Below are 16,767 nucleotides of genomic sequence, written 5' to 3' on the forward strand. Positions count from 1 at the left end.
GTTGATCTAGGAAGGCTTTACCACAGCTTCCCATGGGGGGGTTGATGCAGTGTCGGGCCGAATCTTTTAGCATGATGGGGTGGGGGGTATTAGGATAGGTTAGAGTCATGACGTCAGACTTTGTTATGCATTCCCTGGGATCTCCGTTTGGGAAGCACTGACTTCTTTAGGGTCAATGCTCATTGGTGAAACTGAGAGCAGAGTTGGGCCTGCAGCAGTCCTGGCTTCTCAGGAGTTTGAATTGCTCTTGCCCAAAAGAGAGAAGTGATAAGACACAATCAAGAGCTCATTCCAACCTTTGTTAGAGTACACTGATACCCAGTGCACCAGGGAACCAGTACAGGGCAGATCGGAATCTGTCCTCGTGGGCATTGGCTCATATTAGGACAAACCAAGCCTGATTGCTCATTCCCATAGGTATGGTAAGTACATCAAAGGGGGGCAGTGCTGGCCTGGTCTATTGAATTGCGTTCTCAGTAATTGATCTGCTCCCTTCCCAGAGGTTCTTTTGAAGGTTGCACATGCTCTAATTATGTATGCATGTCCTGTCAATGCATATTAATTGTGTTACGCTTCTCCCTGCAGAGGGAAACTTGCCCACGGCTGAAGTGTAACTAATGATGCCAAACCTTCTCTGGAGGCGTGTGGTGTTTTTTTTTTTCTTTTTGTTTTGTTTCAATTCAGCCCTTCACCCTCTCTCTTCAGATGGAGTTGATTGGAGCCTGCTCTGTGCCTGTGATTTCCCCCACCTCCAGTTTTTGTGGCTAACCTTGTTCCTGTCTCTGGTTTTTTTGGGTGTCGCCGTCTGTGCTGTGGCTGTGTGCTCACTTGCATGCAGTTGAGGAAAGGGCCTCCGGTGCCTCCGCCTCCAAAAGTCACCCCCTCCAAGGAGATCAAGCAGGAGAACATCATCAGTCTGTTTGATGACAATTTTGTCCCTGAGATAAGTGTGACAACCCCATCGCAGGTTAGCTGCTATGCCCTGCCTTATATTTGTCTGCCTCTGAACTTTTCCTTTTGACCTTTCTTCTCTTTGGAGGTATCAAGCCATGAAACCTGGTCAGGTGAAGGAGGAAGGCAAGCTCAAGACTGGGCCTTAGAAGGCAAAGGGATGGATTGGAGAAGGGTTGCTAGAAGGCAGCTTTGACCAACACATTGTCCTTTGAGAGCTTTGATTCATAGAAGAAACAGGGGAAATGCAACTGGTAAAAGATACCATAAAGTAATTACTGTATTTGTTCAGCAGCAGTGCCCATGGATTATTGCTCCCCTCACATCCCATGACATGATCTCTCTAGACCCCCTCATCCTGGGTATGGATGAAGCAGATGTTTTATGTTCTTGTACATCCCCAAGCGCTGACCCTGGCATCTGTGCCAGTTCTTAGAGAAGGAAGTTTCATGCTCTCCGTGTCTTCACGCGTGGGCTTTGTGGTAACTGTTAAAGCCCACAGCTGCACAGGAAAGGCCAACAGAAATTGCAGGAAGTTCTCGTTGCAGGAAATAGGTGCCTCCAGTTTAGACTGCGCCTGCTCTGAATTCAGGACTGCTGACACAGCCTGTCACTCTTTACGAGCCAGCAGTTCCCATCAGAATATTTCTTTCTTGTCATGTGGCACGTTTTGGAGTCCTAAAAATAGTAAAACATTTTCAAATTATGTATTTTTCCTCTTTGGTTTCCTTTTAATTTACATCCCTGCAAGAGAGGATGCCCAGGTGAGGAATTCTGTGTTGCATCTCAGAGAATGGCAGTCCTTACATATATAGGAGCCTGACCAGATTTCTGGCTTTATCATGAGACACCTGCATTTACATTTTTAATATATATCTCTATACGTATATATATTTTTTCACCTAAATGCTTGTTAAAGCACAAGTAATGTTTCTATCAGTGCTCATCGATGACTCATCCCCTAACTTTTCCTTGCATCGTGGTGCTCCATTGCCTCTGGTTTGCCACCTTCCACCCAGCTGCTGAGGAGCACAGGTGGAGTGGGGAGGGAAGGAAGTCCACGTCAGGTTTTGCATTGCATTAGATAAAGTTTGCAGAGCAGAGAGTTGATTTGACAGCAGTGTTGGAAAAGGGAGAACCACAGGCAGCTGAGCAACCCTCTCTCATTCTCTCTGCTTCCTTCTCCTGTATCATAATGGACACCTCTCTTTGTCCCATGGTTTGTATCATGTGTTTCCATGTGAACGCCAGCCCTGAGCCAGACATACTATTCCACACCTGATCAGTGTCCTGACGTAGGATGGGATCTGCTGTGACATTCAGTTAGATGGGGGTTCTGAGGGAGGCTTCTGGTTGCCACAACCATCTTGACTGAAGTACCAACAACTGCTAGCATTCAACGCATTGCCCAGGGCTGTTTCTGTTGGATGTCTTAGCTCCCATGAGACGTCTCTTTGGAGATCTGGGTAAATACAAGGGGTGCTAGCCCCTGCGTGTAAATCTTGAATGGCAGGTAAGATTATTCCATGACTGGAGCCTTTGGTGTCTCACCACCAAACAAAACTCATGACTGGGGTTTGAGCATCTCCAATGACTTGGATGTGCTGGAGGAGTGTACTAGAATGCCAGTTGGCTTTAGCATAGTGGTCAGGGTTTATTAGTGTGAGATGGGAGAGCATGATTCTTTGTCCTCATGCCTGTGGGTCTGAAAAACAGCTGAGGATGTTCATAAGGGAAAAATCTGTAAGAGAACTGGAGTAAGATGAAGTTAGGAGATGATGGTGGTGTGGGTTGTACACAGATGACTTTCTCTTAAGTTGTGATGCATGCTGCTTTCCGGGAGTTTTTCTGTGGTCGAGCTATGATACAACTGTGCAGACCAACCTGCCAGGTTTGGTATTTTGTTCAAAAGGTAGCTGAAGCAGCAAGGCTAGCAAACTTGGGAGGTCTGGAAACAGGGTCAAATCTTTCTAGACTTCTTGGAGAGAGCAGTTTTCTCTGAAGCTGAGTAGAAAGGAGTGTCTTGTGGTTAGGTTAAATCTAAAAAACAGGAGTGATAGTTCAGTTTGAATATTAAAGACTCATGTCCTTTGTAGAGAGTGTTTTATCAGTGGTAATCAGCGAATGTGCCATCAATGTCTTTAGCTAGAGCATGAATCAGAGGGAGTAGCAAAGCCTGTCAAATTTATGCTGTGTTAGGAGGCTCATTTCTGAGATATCCTGAAATGGAAAGCATTGGAAACATCACTGTTGGACTGAGAAATGATTCAAATCCCTCAGCTAGGGTGAACTGTCATGTTCTGTGTTTCTGTCTCAGGAGGGAATTAGTAACTTTGGGAGTTAGCTCTGAGGTCCCTCAGGCTTGCCTTCCAGATGTTTTGAGCATTTTTCTACCTGGATCCATGTTCCTGAGATTGTATGGGTGGTGACTCTTCTGTGTGTGGCTGACAAAGTCTGTCCTGGGCCTTCAGTACAAAGGCTGTGGGGAACAGATGTCAACAGAAGAGAAGCCCTTCTGAGGCAACAGTGGCAGCGATCCTTTGACCACAGCAGGTCATGCTTATGCCATGTCAACTGATTTGGCAAGGGGAGAAGATGAATGAGTCCCGTGGAAAAGAAAGGCTCAGGTTTGGTTTACAGTGCCACTCATGTGAACTGCCCGTGGTCATAGGCACCGAGCAGTCAGGAGTCACATCAGGTGTTTGCATTGCCACCACGTCTTCTGCGCTTGCAGCCTTCGCTCCTGGATATCACATACCCTCCCTCTACTCTGTGTGTGTGTGTGTCTAATGCTCATACTGCTTTTCTTCCTCACTGCTGCCAAGTTTGATGCCCCTGGGCCCTTCCAGGAGGGAGCCAGCCTGTTGGATCTGGATTTTGATCCCATTAAACCAGATGCCACTGTGGGGAAGACCCCCACACCTGCCTCCCAGGTTGGTTCATGTCACCATTCCTTCTCTCTTCATAACTGACTTGTAGCCAAGTGTGGAGTGATCTCCACCCATGTGAATGATAATGTAGACCTGAGCTGTGGGTGCCTGGCCTGGGTGCCCAGTCTTGCAGATGGGCACCTTGGTCTTCACGGCTGGATGTGTAAGTCCGGTGGGAATCAGGTGACTATTAGCCATGCTGCAATCTAGCACTGTGTGTTTGTGGGATGCTTGTGCTTGGCTCTGATGATCTACTGGTTGACAACTTGTTCAACTTAATGTATGTCCCTCCCTAGATTAGCATCCTCCATATGCTATATGGATTTAAACTGTTGCTCTGTGAATGGGAATTCAGCCTCTATTTTGTGCTCCTGCTATAAATTGCTCTCAAAGGGATTTCTAATAGACAGACTCTTTGATAATGTGCAGTTACCTAAGGTGAATAGAGCTGTAGATACATATTCGAGTGATGTGCAGTGATCCAAGTGATGATTTCTTTTTCTGGGTACGTGTTCAGAAATAGCTTCGTCCCTGAGCATAGTGCAGTCAGTATCAAAAAGAAAGATGCCGTATTCTGGTCTGGCCTGTACCTGGCCCTGTCTGTTGTCAGAGGCAGGTGGACTGTGCTTCGTTTTATGTCTAAATGGCTGGAGGCTTTGAAGAGCATCCTGAATTTGGCTGTTGGCCTCACTGAGACTTTCCATTTATGAAATAGTTACTTTTTGCCTGTGATTGCTATTAAAAATTGCAATAAACATAATTGGGATGTTTACAATATTTCTCCGGTATCACAAGGTGAAGTAGGCCTATATGACACAGATTTTTGTAGCAATAAGACCTCTCTTATTAGGGAGATCAACCATTAGGCATTTGATTATTTAAAATAAAAGTACTCTATTTGCAAAATACTAGTTACTGTCATAGTTTGACACACACCAATATGGCAAGCTACCACCTTCTGGAACTTTAAGTGGGCAGATTGGTATTTTGTGTCTGCTTGCCTGACAGAACAAGCTGCATGCTAGAATAAAGGTTGGGTTTTTAAAAATTTATTTACTAGGATTTTTTTTCCTGTATCACCAGTTATACCTTGGATAATAGAGTATACTGGTGTAGGATACAAGTATAAATTAGACTTAACATGGAATTATTTGTTACCCTTCCAGGAAGCAACAAATATTGCATTGAGTGGGTTTTTCAAAACTGCTCAGCAATAGCATATTTGGTGTTCTATTGCATTTATTATTAGCTTCAGAAATCATTAAGAGTCTGAAATCAATCCTTTCTCATGGTAACCACAGTTCAAAACCTTGCAAAAACCACCTAGTTTTCAAAGCAGTCAAATTTATTTCCTATAGGGTATGCACTATGGCAAAGAGGTTAAAGTATTTCACTACTGGTCCAAAGACACCAGTTGAAGTCTTGTTCTGAAATCGTACTAACTCTATTGGGTGTGGATACATGGGAGCACTTAACCCTGATGGACCACAAACTCGTGAGTTGTTTTTTCTGGCTATGTGGTCTGCCACTGATAACTGAATGTGGCTTGGCTGTCTCCCTTCATACCAGAGGTAGAAAAAACCCTTACTCAAATGCCTTGGTACTTAAATTTGAATATGTAGTGGGGAGGGGTGTATAAATGCAGGTACTAAAAAATATTTTTAAAACAGGCAGTGATGTTGAATGTGTATGTCTGCTTCAGTCTGATCAGCATCTGTAATGTTTGTACTCACTGAAATAATCACATGTGTAAACATGTTTTGTTTTTGTTGCTCTTTGACATGCTTAGTCTTTACCTTGGGATTTATGGGAGGTAAGAACTTCATACGGCTTTCGTCTCTCATCATGTACTGTGCATGTGCCAGTGCCATCTCTGTGTGCGTACCTGTTTCCCTCGCTGCTTTTCCTTTCTGCACACCCTAAACCAAAGTTGCTTCATGTGCGGCTGAACCTGCTTTTGCACATTCTGTGTAGCCCCAGGGGCAGCCATGTGTTTGCAAGTCAGGTCTGGCACTCAGATACTTAAGTCTCCACCAGCACACACCCCTGTTGCCTTTCCCTGCTAACTCATTCATCTTTCCTTTGGCATGATGCTGTGACATTCTCCTCAAACTTAATTCCACCGTGCCATCATCCTTACCCTTCACTCCCCAGTATTTTGTAATCTCTGTACATCCTGTTGGTCTTGTGTGTGATGCATCAACGTCTCAGCTGCCCCTTGTACTTACTGCCTGTACCATTGAGTATACATACACGTTTGGAATTATCTGTGGTGTTTGCTTGACCGTTGTTGTCAGAAAGGCTGATGTGAAATCACTCAGCCTGTGTCTATGCTGAAAAATGAAGTGCAGGCCCAAGATTTAACCTGGCATCTGCCTCAATCTCAGCTTTGGAGCTGGCTGACAAGGGAGACGCCACACATGCTCTGCATCTGAACCAAAGCTAGACCCTTATTTATGACCTCTAGGATATATCAGGCCTGGGAAAGTCTCAGATTGCTGTGTATTAGCCCATTGGGAGATATTTCAAGCACAACTACTTTTGAGCCCCTCTGTACCACCAGCCAGCAGTGCGGCAGGAAACGCTTGGTGTGGGTACTGAAGCCCGCTGCTTGAGCTGGCTGTATCCCGTGGTGTAGATGTAAGCACATGCCCTTGGCTTATGCTTATCTGCCCTTAAGGGGCAGATCACCACCTAAGTCAGCAGTTGGGAGGTCATGATTTAAGCCTTGCCAAGAGCCTGGCTCAAGGACTCACTGAGGCTAGTACTCTCCTTCACATGACCTTGGGTCATCCTGAGAAAGATGTTTCCCTTGTGTGTTTTATCAGCCATCAGTGTTTAACATCTGTCATTCTCCTGTATGTGCATTGTCATTCTGTCTTGGTAAGAAAAAAAAGGAATCTGGGTTTTGCAAGAAAAGATGTGCTTTTCAAGTGAATGGGCAGGGGTGAGGTATGACTCTATCCGATTGAGCTGTGGTTACAGCGTGGGGTGTAAAACGTGTTTGGGGCCATTTCTCCCTTCCTGCAAGCAGATTTCACCCAATTGACAATTTAATCAACCGGCCAATGCCATTAGACAAGATGTTCTCACCATGCCAATTGTCACCATACATACCATACATGGTTAAAGAGCAGAGCTCCCTATAACTGTGGAATCCTCCTCTTGCTCTTCAAGCCTTCTGAAGTGTTCTTGCTCTAATGTTGTTCTTAGCTGTTGATGAGACACTTGTGGCATGGTTACATAGTCCCATGAGGTTCACGACTGCATAGAAACTTGGATGTGGCAGAACTTACTTAGTTCTGCAGGGTAGGAAACTTGGATTTGGTGTGTATGATGCCGTTGGAATAAGCAAAGCTTTCAAACCTGGCAACAGCAGTGAGCAATTCTTCCTCTTTTCCTTATAGGATCTTTCTACAACTGTAAATGCTTTTATAGGCCTTGTGATGCCCACAGGTACATAAAATAGAAAAATAAGTAGCTGACATGAAAACACCCTTTGTTGAAATCCAGGGGATTAATTTACATTCAGTTTCTCTGGTTATTAAGTACTGGTTTTGCAAATCTGCTGCTTTTAAAAAAAGAGCTCACGTTGAGCTCCTTTTGACTTGTGCACATAAAAAACATGCTTGGCCAGAGTTGGGCTGGCCCGTCCCAATTCCAGTTTCACTGAATCCAAATAAAAAGCAACCGGGGAGTGAATTTAATTTAACAGGAGAAGCCTTTGTAGCATTTCATATGCATACATTTAGCACCACCAGAGCTGAGGTGGGAATCCTCTGCAGGAAGGGAAGAGGTCTGTTGTTTATCATATCCTCTGGCAATGTAGGCCTGTGGACGTGGGCATTGGGAGACATGAGGAAGGACGTGATAGGAGGGGAAAGCATGTTTTAAATGGCACCATTGGAGCAGCCGAAGGTAAAGTAGTGGCTTTTTGTTAAATCAAGGATTTATTTCTTCATTATTGCTGCTGTCATTAGAAAACTACTTGGAGCATTGTGCCAGTGCATGGCTAGTAGCCAGATGGTGTAGAGTTCAGGGTTACCATGGTTGTTGCTTTACACTGGGGTTTTGTAGGGTCAGGACTATGAAAATTGCAATATTAAGAAATCTGGACAGCGCCTTGTTCTGATGGTGGCTGTATTCAGGGGTACGTGTGTGTAGCATGCCTACATGCCTCATACATTTGGTAAAGCTGCTTTGTTCACATGTGTTAAAAATGGGAAACGTCTGTATAGCAGTTGTGTAAGCATGAAGTAGGTATCTGGTTAGATGCTGTGAAGAGGTGCATGTGCTATCGGGTGTACAGAACAAATGGATATAGAGTGGCCATGGAGACACTCAGGCTGCAAATTAGACCCTTGAGGTTCTTCTCAGGAATCTTCCCAGGTGCTGCCTGGCCAGTCTCCCAAGGGCCTGGTCTGTAGCATTGATGCGACCAGATCCAACTTACTTTCAGCATTGCTGCAGTTGCTGGGAGGGGCAAATGAATAGATTTAATTTTGTATTAAAACAAGGTTAGCCTGATTTCTGGCAAGGGAGAATAAAAGCTTGAATGGCTGGAAGCGTATCAGAGATGTTCTGTTGGTCTCGTGTTGTGCACAGAAACCCATGTCCCCGGGCTTCCTAGAATAGTCTCTGCCAGGCAGTGGTTTGTAGGTGATGTTGAATATTTCTCCCTCGTGGTGGCAGCTTTTGTGCATTAGAAACTCTCCTCTCCGCTAACGGAAAGGTGCACACACCATGTGGGAAAATCATAGCAAATGCTTAGTAGTAGAATGTTAACAACAGAATCCAAATTCATGACTCTTTGGGCCTATCTGAAATCAAATTAGTTGAAAGTTGGCAGAGTTTTCAGTTCAGTTTGATACGGTGCTAATGCTGTGTAGATGCTGGGTCCAGACTATGTTCCGTATCTGGGAACATTATTAGCAGCCCCTTCTGTTTCTGGGAGTATACAAAGGCTAAAATATCCCTTGATTGTTGATCCACGCAAGTAGCCTAGTGAGAGATCCTTGTCCCTTGGTATGCAAGCAGACCTGAATTCACATACACGTGGGCAGTCTGTATGTAACAATACATACTGGGCACGTGTGAAGTAGGACTGTGATTTAGACCGTGACAGAGGCGTACCGGAGTTTGGGCGGTTCACTGATTTCCTCTGGAGTATTGCCTGCTGCGTGGCTGGAGTGAGGGAATGCATGCTTTACTCTGATTTCACTGGCTTGCAGAGGAAGAGGGGGACAGAAATTTAGCACGACCCTGAGGTTTCTCAGCTGTTTGTCAGCAGATGGCAGCAGTCAGCAGCACAGAGCCCTTGGGCAGGCTGAGCTGCACTTCTCTGCACACACAGGTAGCTGTAACGAGTGTAACCTCTCCACCTGGATGGCTTTTGTATTGCAGCCTGCAGAAGCAGCCCATGCAGGAGCTGAAGCAGCTGGATCAGAAGCAGCAGCTGGAGCTGAAGCATCTAAAACTGAAGCTGATTCAGGATCAGTAAGCACCTTGAGAGACACCAGTCTCTCTACTCCATCACATCCCTTTGTCTTACAAGCACGTGTGGGTGGCTGGGCTGGGAAGAGAGATGTGTGGCTGCTTGGAAAAGCACATCCCTACCACGTCCCCTGACTCGATCCTCTACTTTGGAGCCCTTCACCTCAGTGGCTTTGCTGAATCGGTGGGCACACGGGGTTTTAAACTGCCACCGTCACTGCTGTCCCCAGCCACGCTAAGGCAGAGCTGCCGCCCGTCAGCAGCTCACTCTTTCTACTCAGGAAGGGCTGGGAGGACACACAGAGGCTCCCTCTCTCTCCCCTGTGCTTTTGCTTGTTCCTTTGAGGATTTTGCAGCTGTTTTGCTGCTTCAGGAAGGGTCCCCCAACCTGATCCTCCACTTTGGCGCCCTTCACCTCAGCTTTAAGTCCAGGAAGACAGTGGTCACCTCTTCTGCCTTCTCACTGCTGCCTCTGATGCCGCTGGGGGTTTTTCTGTCACTAACTGGTGTGCTGGGAAAACTCGCTGAAGCCATGGGGCTTGGGATATGGATTCTCTGTGGTGGGCTTGGAGTGTCAATTTTGGATTCTCTTTTCTCAATGGCTTTTATTCCTTTCCTTTCTGCTGCTGCCTACCAGAGTTCTCTGCCTGCTGTCGTCGTGGAAACTTTCCCTGCTACTGTCAATGGCACTGTGGAAGGAGGTGCTTCATCTGAAAGAGCTGACATGCCCCCAGGATTTCTGTTCAAAGTGAGTGTATGGTGGTGGGGCACTGAGTTCCTGGTGATATCTTTTCCTGTAATGAATTGACTATTTTTGCTCAGCATGGCCATGGGCTATGCTCCATTGGAAGGGAGAAAGGAAGCTGAAGGAGGGATACACCTTTCTACCCAGTAGCCCAGCTTCATCAGTTCCAGATGCTTCAAAGGACTGTGTAAGAGCATAAGGGTGTAAATGTCTGGCTGTGCTGTATAGCAAACTTCCTCCTTCTCTCTGTTGCTGTTGTTTCTCTCTCTGGTGTTGTGGTAGTGTCAGTTGCAGACTCTGGATAGTAGATAAGATGTTGTGCTCCAAACTTTAACTTAGATGCAAGTGGCAAATGAAGAAGAGTTGGAAACAGTAGGGACAGAGGACTTCGTGTTTGGGGAAACTAAAAATCTAGGATGAACAGGAAAAAAATACAGGATTAGACAGGGAATTCAGGTGGGTGTTCTGAATATGCCAAAGATCACTTGCAGCTTATTTTAAAGGTGTGGTTCTGAGTGAAGATAGGCCACAAATTTAACATTTAATAATGGAATATGATAGCAAGACAGCACAGATGGATCATGCCCTGAAAGTGAGAAATGACAGCCTGCTACTATAGGAAGGCTTTCCTTCCGCTTTAGGCATGTCTGTGCTCCGTTTTTTTTTTTTTAAATTTTTTCTTTTTCCCTGGAAGTTCCACCAAATGCAGAAGAATGACAAACCCCTGAAGGGCAATAGGAGACTCGTCACAGTAAGACTGGTTACAGGCAGCATTATAGACTGTAGTGCTCGCAGTGGAGGGCTGTGATTTGAAGCAGAAAGGCTGTAATGCAGGTGTTGATAGGAATTAGATTGAATACCAGAGAGAAAACATGGCAGGATACAATCACTCAAAGATCCAAACTGATACTTTTCGCTGTGTTTCCTCTACCTGCTGGCTGTGACAGAGATGGGAGGCTATAGTCTCTACTACTCTTGCAGTCCAGCTGCAAAAACAAGGCAGGGCATAATTTGAATGAATACAGGCTTTCTACTCTGTGAGTTTTGTAGGCCCATACTTTGGGAATTCAACCCTTCTAAGGAAGGATGGAGAGGGGCTGATGCATAACAAGTTGAATGAGACTTGCCAGGATGCCCTTGTGGCAGAGGGGAGCTGCATGCCAGGCTGTATGAACAAGCACGTAACCATTGGATTCCGGGAAGAGGTTATTGCCGTGGATGTGGCATTTGTGATCCAAGGTTGCCCTGCCTCAAGCAGCAGATTGGATCACATGGCCTCTAAAGGTGCTTTCCAACCGGAATCATCCAGTGAGCCAATGAATTGGAAAGCCTTGTTACTCGCTACAGAGCTGGGTGAGAGAGGGCTGGCTTCGCCCAAGCTCACCTCTCCTCTCCCCATAGGTCCAGGCCATGCATGATTACACGGCCACCGACAGCGACGAGCTGCAGCTGAAGGCTGGGGACGTGGTGCTTGTGATTCCATTTGAGAACCCTGAGGAGCAGGTGAGTGGAGAAGACAGGGTGGGAGCCTGGGCTGTGAGGAGCCAAAGGGATTTCCAGAGCTGCTTCTCCCTCCACTAACAGTTGGTTGGCTGGATGCAGAGCCATCAGTTTGTGGCTGGGAGCTGGTGGGAAAACCGGTTGTCCTTGAGCTTGAGATTGGCTTCCTGCAACTGAGGGGAGCACTCTGCTTGTGACTGGGAAATGGAGACGTTATCCTGCATAAAGCATGTGAAATAGCTGTGGCTTCCTGTCCCTGTCAGGGCATTTGAGCCAATACCATTGCTTCCTTGATCAGGGGGCCCCACCAAGCCCATCCTTTGCCTTCTCACTGCTCCTAAACTTGATGTGCATTCCCTGTGACCACTGCAGTGCAGTCTGTGGCATTGGCAGGAGTGACCCACAGCTTATGATGATGTTTCCTCCATTTTTGAGAAACGCTGGAGCTCTGAGAAGGCAGCTTGCCGTGAATGATGCCTTGCACTTCAGCATAGCAGTGGCTGTTTCCAAAAGGCAAAGTTTGGTCAGGAGATGGCAGCAGAACCAAAGGCTGGAGCAGGTTGCGCAGCCCCAGAGAACTGTCCATCTCTAACCTGGTTAATTGCCGGTGTTTTTCTCTAATCCGAGCTCTTTCTAGAAGCCCTGAGTAAATCCTCCTCGCGTGCTGTGTTTGAGGGCTTCCAGCAGTTTTACTACTTTGGCTGAGCGAGGTGGTGATTTTATAAAATTCGTGCTCATGTTTCCAGGTTTTTGTTTGGAAAAGGAAGGGAATTCTCCAAATTGATTCAGTAGTCACCAGCGTTTTGGGTTTGGCCAAGCCCAGACAAGATCTGGATTCCACAAGGGCTAAAGGGAAGGTGGTGTAGTTCACTGGCCAGAGAAGATGTGGATCCTCTTTGTGGTGGAGCTGCTGGCTTTGGGAATGATGGAGGCAGATCTTGCTGCTGCTTGTGAAATGGCACTAAAATGTGCTGGCACTTCCCGCAGAGCTCGGTGTTCTGGAGGGAAAGGTTGTATGGGGAAGACGCAGCGATTCCTTATGGGGAGAAGACTCTCCACTGAGTGGGACTGCCCTGCACAAGCATTTGTGAGCATTTCTTTCTCAGAAAGCTTTCTGGATGGGAAATGAGTGGCAGCTCCCTTAGTTCCTGTGGTAGGAGATGGCATCTGTGGAGCAGTTTTTCAATGCCCTGTGTTTGCACTCTAGCTGGATGTGGGTGCAACAGCCATGAACTCGAGACTCTCCAAGCTGCAGAGGGTGAGCTCTGAGTGTTGCTAACATGATGCTGTAGCTGCACTGAAGCCCTCTAACCCTCCTACAGTGTATCCTGTGCTACAGTGCATTTCCCTAACCTCGACATACCCAGCCAGGAAATGCTGGCTGTTAACATGTGCATGAACTGTGTAAGACAGTGGAGGAAGCTTAGGATCATAGGCTGTGATCCATGTCCCTGTCTTGCAGCTTAGGTGTCGGTTTGTGGGTACATTGGCCAGGTCTGGATTCATCTCTCTTGACAGAAGAAAGGGTTGAGGGCAGCAGCACTTCTAAGCTGGTACTTGAAGTGATGCGGTTCAAAAGTGGCAAGAGTCAATCTGGGTCCTCGTGTCTAATCCCTGCAGCTGAGGAAACCCTTTGTAGCAGGATGCAGTGGGAGTGATGCATGCTGTATGGCACACGCTATGTGCAAATGGATGAGCTTTTGTGCTTGCTGTGCTGTGAGCTGGAAGCTGCCTTCCAGACACTTGGGCCCAGTGTCCTTTGTCATTTGTCTTCCTGATTTATGGCACGTCAGTCCTCCCGCAGCCCCTGCAGCTGGCTGCTGCAGATGGGCTCCCATCTCATGCCATTCCCATGACATCCCCTGAATGCTCAAATCTAAGGCAGAAGCAGGGGCTAACTGAGCCTGCAGGCACCCAGTACAGCCTGCGAGGAGCAGGGAACTCCGGTACCATGGCTGGGCTGAGCTGCTGCCACATGAAGTGTGCAGAAAACAGGACAAGTGGGCAGAAGCTGCAGAGTGGCAGCAGAAAGCAAAATGTGCCCCATGGGAGGCATTGCTTGGCCTTGGGTGAATACCCAGGTAACTCCTACCCGTTCCAGGAAAGCAGAAGTGTCACAACAACTGTGTGAACCACATGCGCATGCCTTGTTTCCCCACAGCGTAGAGCATCGAGTTGCATGAACACTTCTGCCCAGGCAGGTTATGTAGATGGATGTGGTAACCTGTCTCTAAGCGAGCCTGGTGCATGCCCACCACCTCTGTCCCAGAGGAGTGCATGCGGAGCAGGCCGTTGAGTTTGGAGGCAGCAGTACCCCGTGCAGCTCTCTTCCCTCATGCTGCAGTCTCAATCCCTAGGCTGCCCCGCTGCAAATGACTCGCGTGAGTGGATATATTTGCATGCTGATGGTGGCATCTCCCTCCAAGGCAAGCAGAGAATAGGGTGGTTGCACACCTGAGCAGCAAGCAGCGCAGCCTTCCCACCAGAGTATCTCGTCTCCCTCCTGTGCTTTGGATGGAGCGGAAATCTTGATGCTAGACACCCTGCAGGCAGAGGGTGGGAAGTTGGTTTCTCCTCTGGAGCAGGTTCTACCAGGCTGGATGCCATTTGCTGCAGTGAAAATTCATCCCTGTTTATAGATGTGTAGGTTTGGTGGCTAAGGAGGACCCTTGTGAGACACCTTGAGTTTTACATCATGTGTAGCACACGTTTGGGAGCTCAGCTCCCACTTCTCATAGACCAGAATTTCAGTATAGCAAACAAGACTTGGTTTTGCCTGTGCCACTTCTCTAAAATGCTCATCATCCAGGTGCCCTGAGTGGAGCAGGGGATGAACACCTCCAAGGAATGATTCATCCTTTCCAAAGGATCTGTGCCCACGATGAATGGGATGACTTGCACTGCAGAGGTGCCTGTCTCTTTTATGACTGTGGAGACTGCTAGACCCCTCATATTTAGGTTGCAAAATGTGAGATAGGTAATTCCCGTCCTGTAGCTCTAGAGACTTTCTTTCGCAGAATTTCTCCTGCTGCAGTGGGTGCAAATTATGAAATGTTTCTAATACACTTGCTAGTTGTTTATGATTTCACTATCTCCAGACACTCTGGGTCAGATAGGAGTTCTGGTACAGACTTGGTGGGATGTAGACTTCTCCCTGTTTAAGAGAGAATGAAAGCATTTTTTTCCTTCTTCCTCATCCTCTTCCTGGATTGTCTCCAAGCCAAACATGAGCATGGCTTTGATAATGCCTTGACACCTCTGTGGCCTGCACCCTGTAAGAAAAATCCCTGCTGACATCTATCCCTCAGCATCTGATCTCTGTCTTCTCCTCCAGGATGAAGGATGGCTGATGGGCGTGAAGGAGTCTGACTGGATCCAGCGTAAGGAACTTGACCAATGCCGAGGGGTTTTCCCTGAGAATTTCACAGAGCGGGTGCAGTGAAAGCCCAAGCCCACCAGCCGCATTTCTGCTGGAAGAAAGCAATTTTTCTGGTAGATAATTGAAAAAGAACAGTGAAATGAAAAGAAGAGAGAATTTTAAAGGAACAGAAGCCTGGAAAAAAACCCGGCAACTTAAAGGGTGTGTTCTTCTCAAAGGGCAAGGTTCAAGAAGTAAATTGAAATTCAAAGTGTTATCAAAATATATACATATTAATAATAATATGGCAAGTGAAATACCCTCTTCCCCCTTTGGTTTTAACAGCATTTGGAATCGGAGGACTGATGCAGAAGCAACTCAGTGTGGTTCTCTAAATACTGCATTGACTGAATTGGCAAGATGTCAGTCTGATCCCTGGAAAAGCAATATTTGTCTAATGACTTGAGAGTAGAGGCTGCATATGCTCTTGGGTGGGTTCATCTGTTTTGTCTTGAAGGTGGCTTGCATGGCAACCGTAAAAATTCAGCCATCCCTACATGTTCAACCTACAGTAGGCCAAACTTTCTGTTAATGCTGTTGGAAAAAAAACATGTAGTGTATAGTCTTCACCAATACAGTGTGTGTGTGTGTGTGTGCGCATTTTATTTTCTTCCTTTAAATAATGTTACACAAACTGTGATTCTCGTACATGTAAAGGTAGAAGAAACTATATGGAAAGGGCATGGAGAGGAGGGATTGTGGGAAGCTGTGCTCAGTCCAAAGTTCTTTCAAATGCAGATACCTAAATTCTCGAAGTAGTATTGGCCTGTGAATGGACAAATTCAAGAGGAGGAACAAGACAAAACAAGCGGATGCCATTTAGAAGAGGGAATCCTCTGCCCACAAAACCCTGTAGGTGGTTTCAGAAAAGCTTAGATTCTTGTAGGTGGAAGATAGCTCGAAAATCTGGCTGCTTAGAAAATTTGCTTTTAAGAAAGAGGTAAGATGAGAATTTTTTTTTTTCCCCTGAAAGAATGTCTAAGAAAAAACATGAGGAAAACCCAATTTGCTTTCTGTGTTTTTAATTGGCATTGTTATTTGTGGAAATTGTTTCTTCTTTTCCATTGAAGAGTTCTGTAAGTGAAATATTGTAAGATCAGCTTTCTCCAGTGCTGTGCTGGTGGTCAAGTTAACCTCTACGAAAACTGGACTCTTGAAATACTCATTTAAAGTGGCTGCATGACTTAATGATATTTTAAGGAAGGTAAGAATATCAAAGTGTCAGCGTCCAGAAGACACTCTGCAGTCTAATATTGATGCTGAGACCTTTCCTATACCTTTCCTTTGTTCCTGTTTGTTTTTGAGGTTTTTTTTTTTTTAGTTTAAACAAGCAGATGACAAGGCTGTTTCAAAGTGCATATTACACTTGTTAAAATAAGCTGGTCTGACCCTCCAAGACTCTAAAGTCCCACAAAGGTACTTCAGACTTTACTTGAATACTGATGCAGCTGGCAAGCAGGTTGGGCTATTACCATTTTTTATGGCTTTCCTCCCCTCATGATCCTTTTGCCTAGAAGGGAGTGTTAACAGTGAGGTTACCTCCTGCTGTGGAGGAAGAGGATCACTCTCTGAAATAATCTCTCTAAATGTTAGGAGCTGGCTTTTGTCAAAGATGCACCGAATGCTGACACACACTACTGAAAATCCCACCTTTTTCCAGTCTGTTTTGATTATTTGTAGGACAACAGAAAAAGCATTCTAGGGAAAAAGTGGATTTTTGTTTTTCTTCA

The 16,767-nt window shown here is 46.2% G+C and overlaps 1 protein-coding gene across 1 annotated transcript in view; it reads left to right on the forward strand.

The window, feature by feature from the left end:
- Positions 1-15,709, forward strand: part of BIN1 (bridging integrator 1) — a gene marked incomplete at its 5' end in the record, with an annotated part of 50,652 nt that extends 34,943 nt beyond the window's left edge. Inside the window, 7 exons of the mRNA XM_010150896.1 lie at positions 839-967; positions 3,777-3,884; positions 5,671-5,694; positions 9,285-9,377; positions 10,012-10,122; positions 11,521-11,622; positions 14,954-15,709. Of these exons, the coding sequence (XP_010149198.1) occupies positions 839-967; positions 3,777-3,884; positions 5,671-5,694; positions 9,285-9,377; positions 10,012-10,122; positions 11,521-11,622; positions 14,954-15,061 (675 nt within the window). The remainder of the gene's footprint in view (positions 1-838; positions 968-3,776; positions 3,885-5,670; positions 5,695-9,284; positions 9,378-10,011; positions 10,123-11,520; positions 11,623-14,953) is intronic.
- Between the last annotated feature and the right edge of the window lie 1,058 nt (positions 15,710-16,767).

The sequence above is a fragment of the Eurypyga helias genome, unplaced genomic scaffold, assembly GCF_000690775.1.
Source record: "Eurypyga helias isolate BGI_N326 unplaced genomic scaffold, ASM69077v1 scaffold2414, whole genome shotgun sequence".
Taxonomy (NCBI): Eukaryota; Metazoa; Chordata; class Aves; order Eurypygiformes; family Eurypygidae; genus Eurypyga; species Eurypyga helias.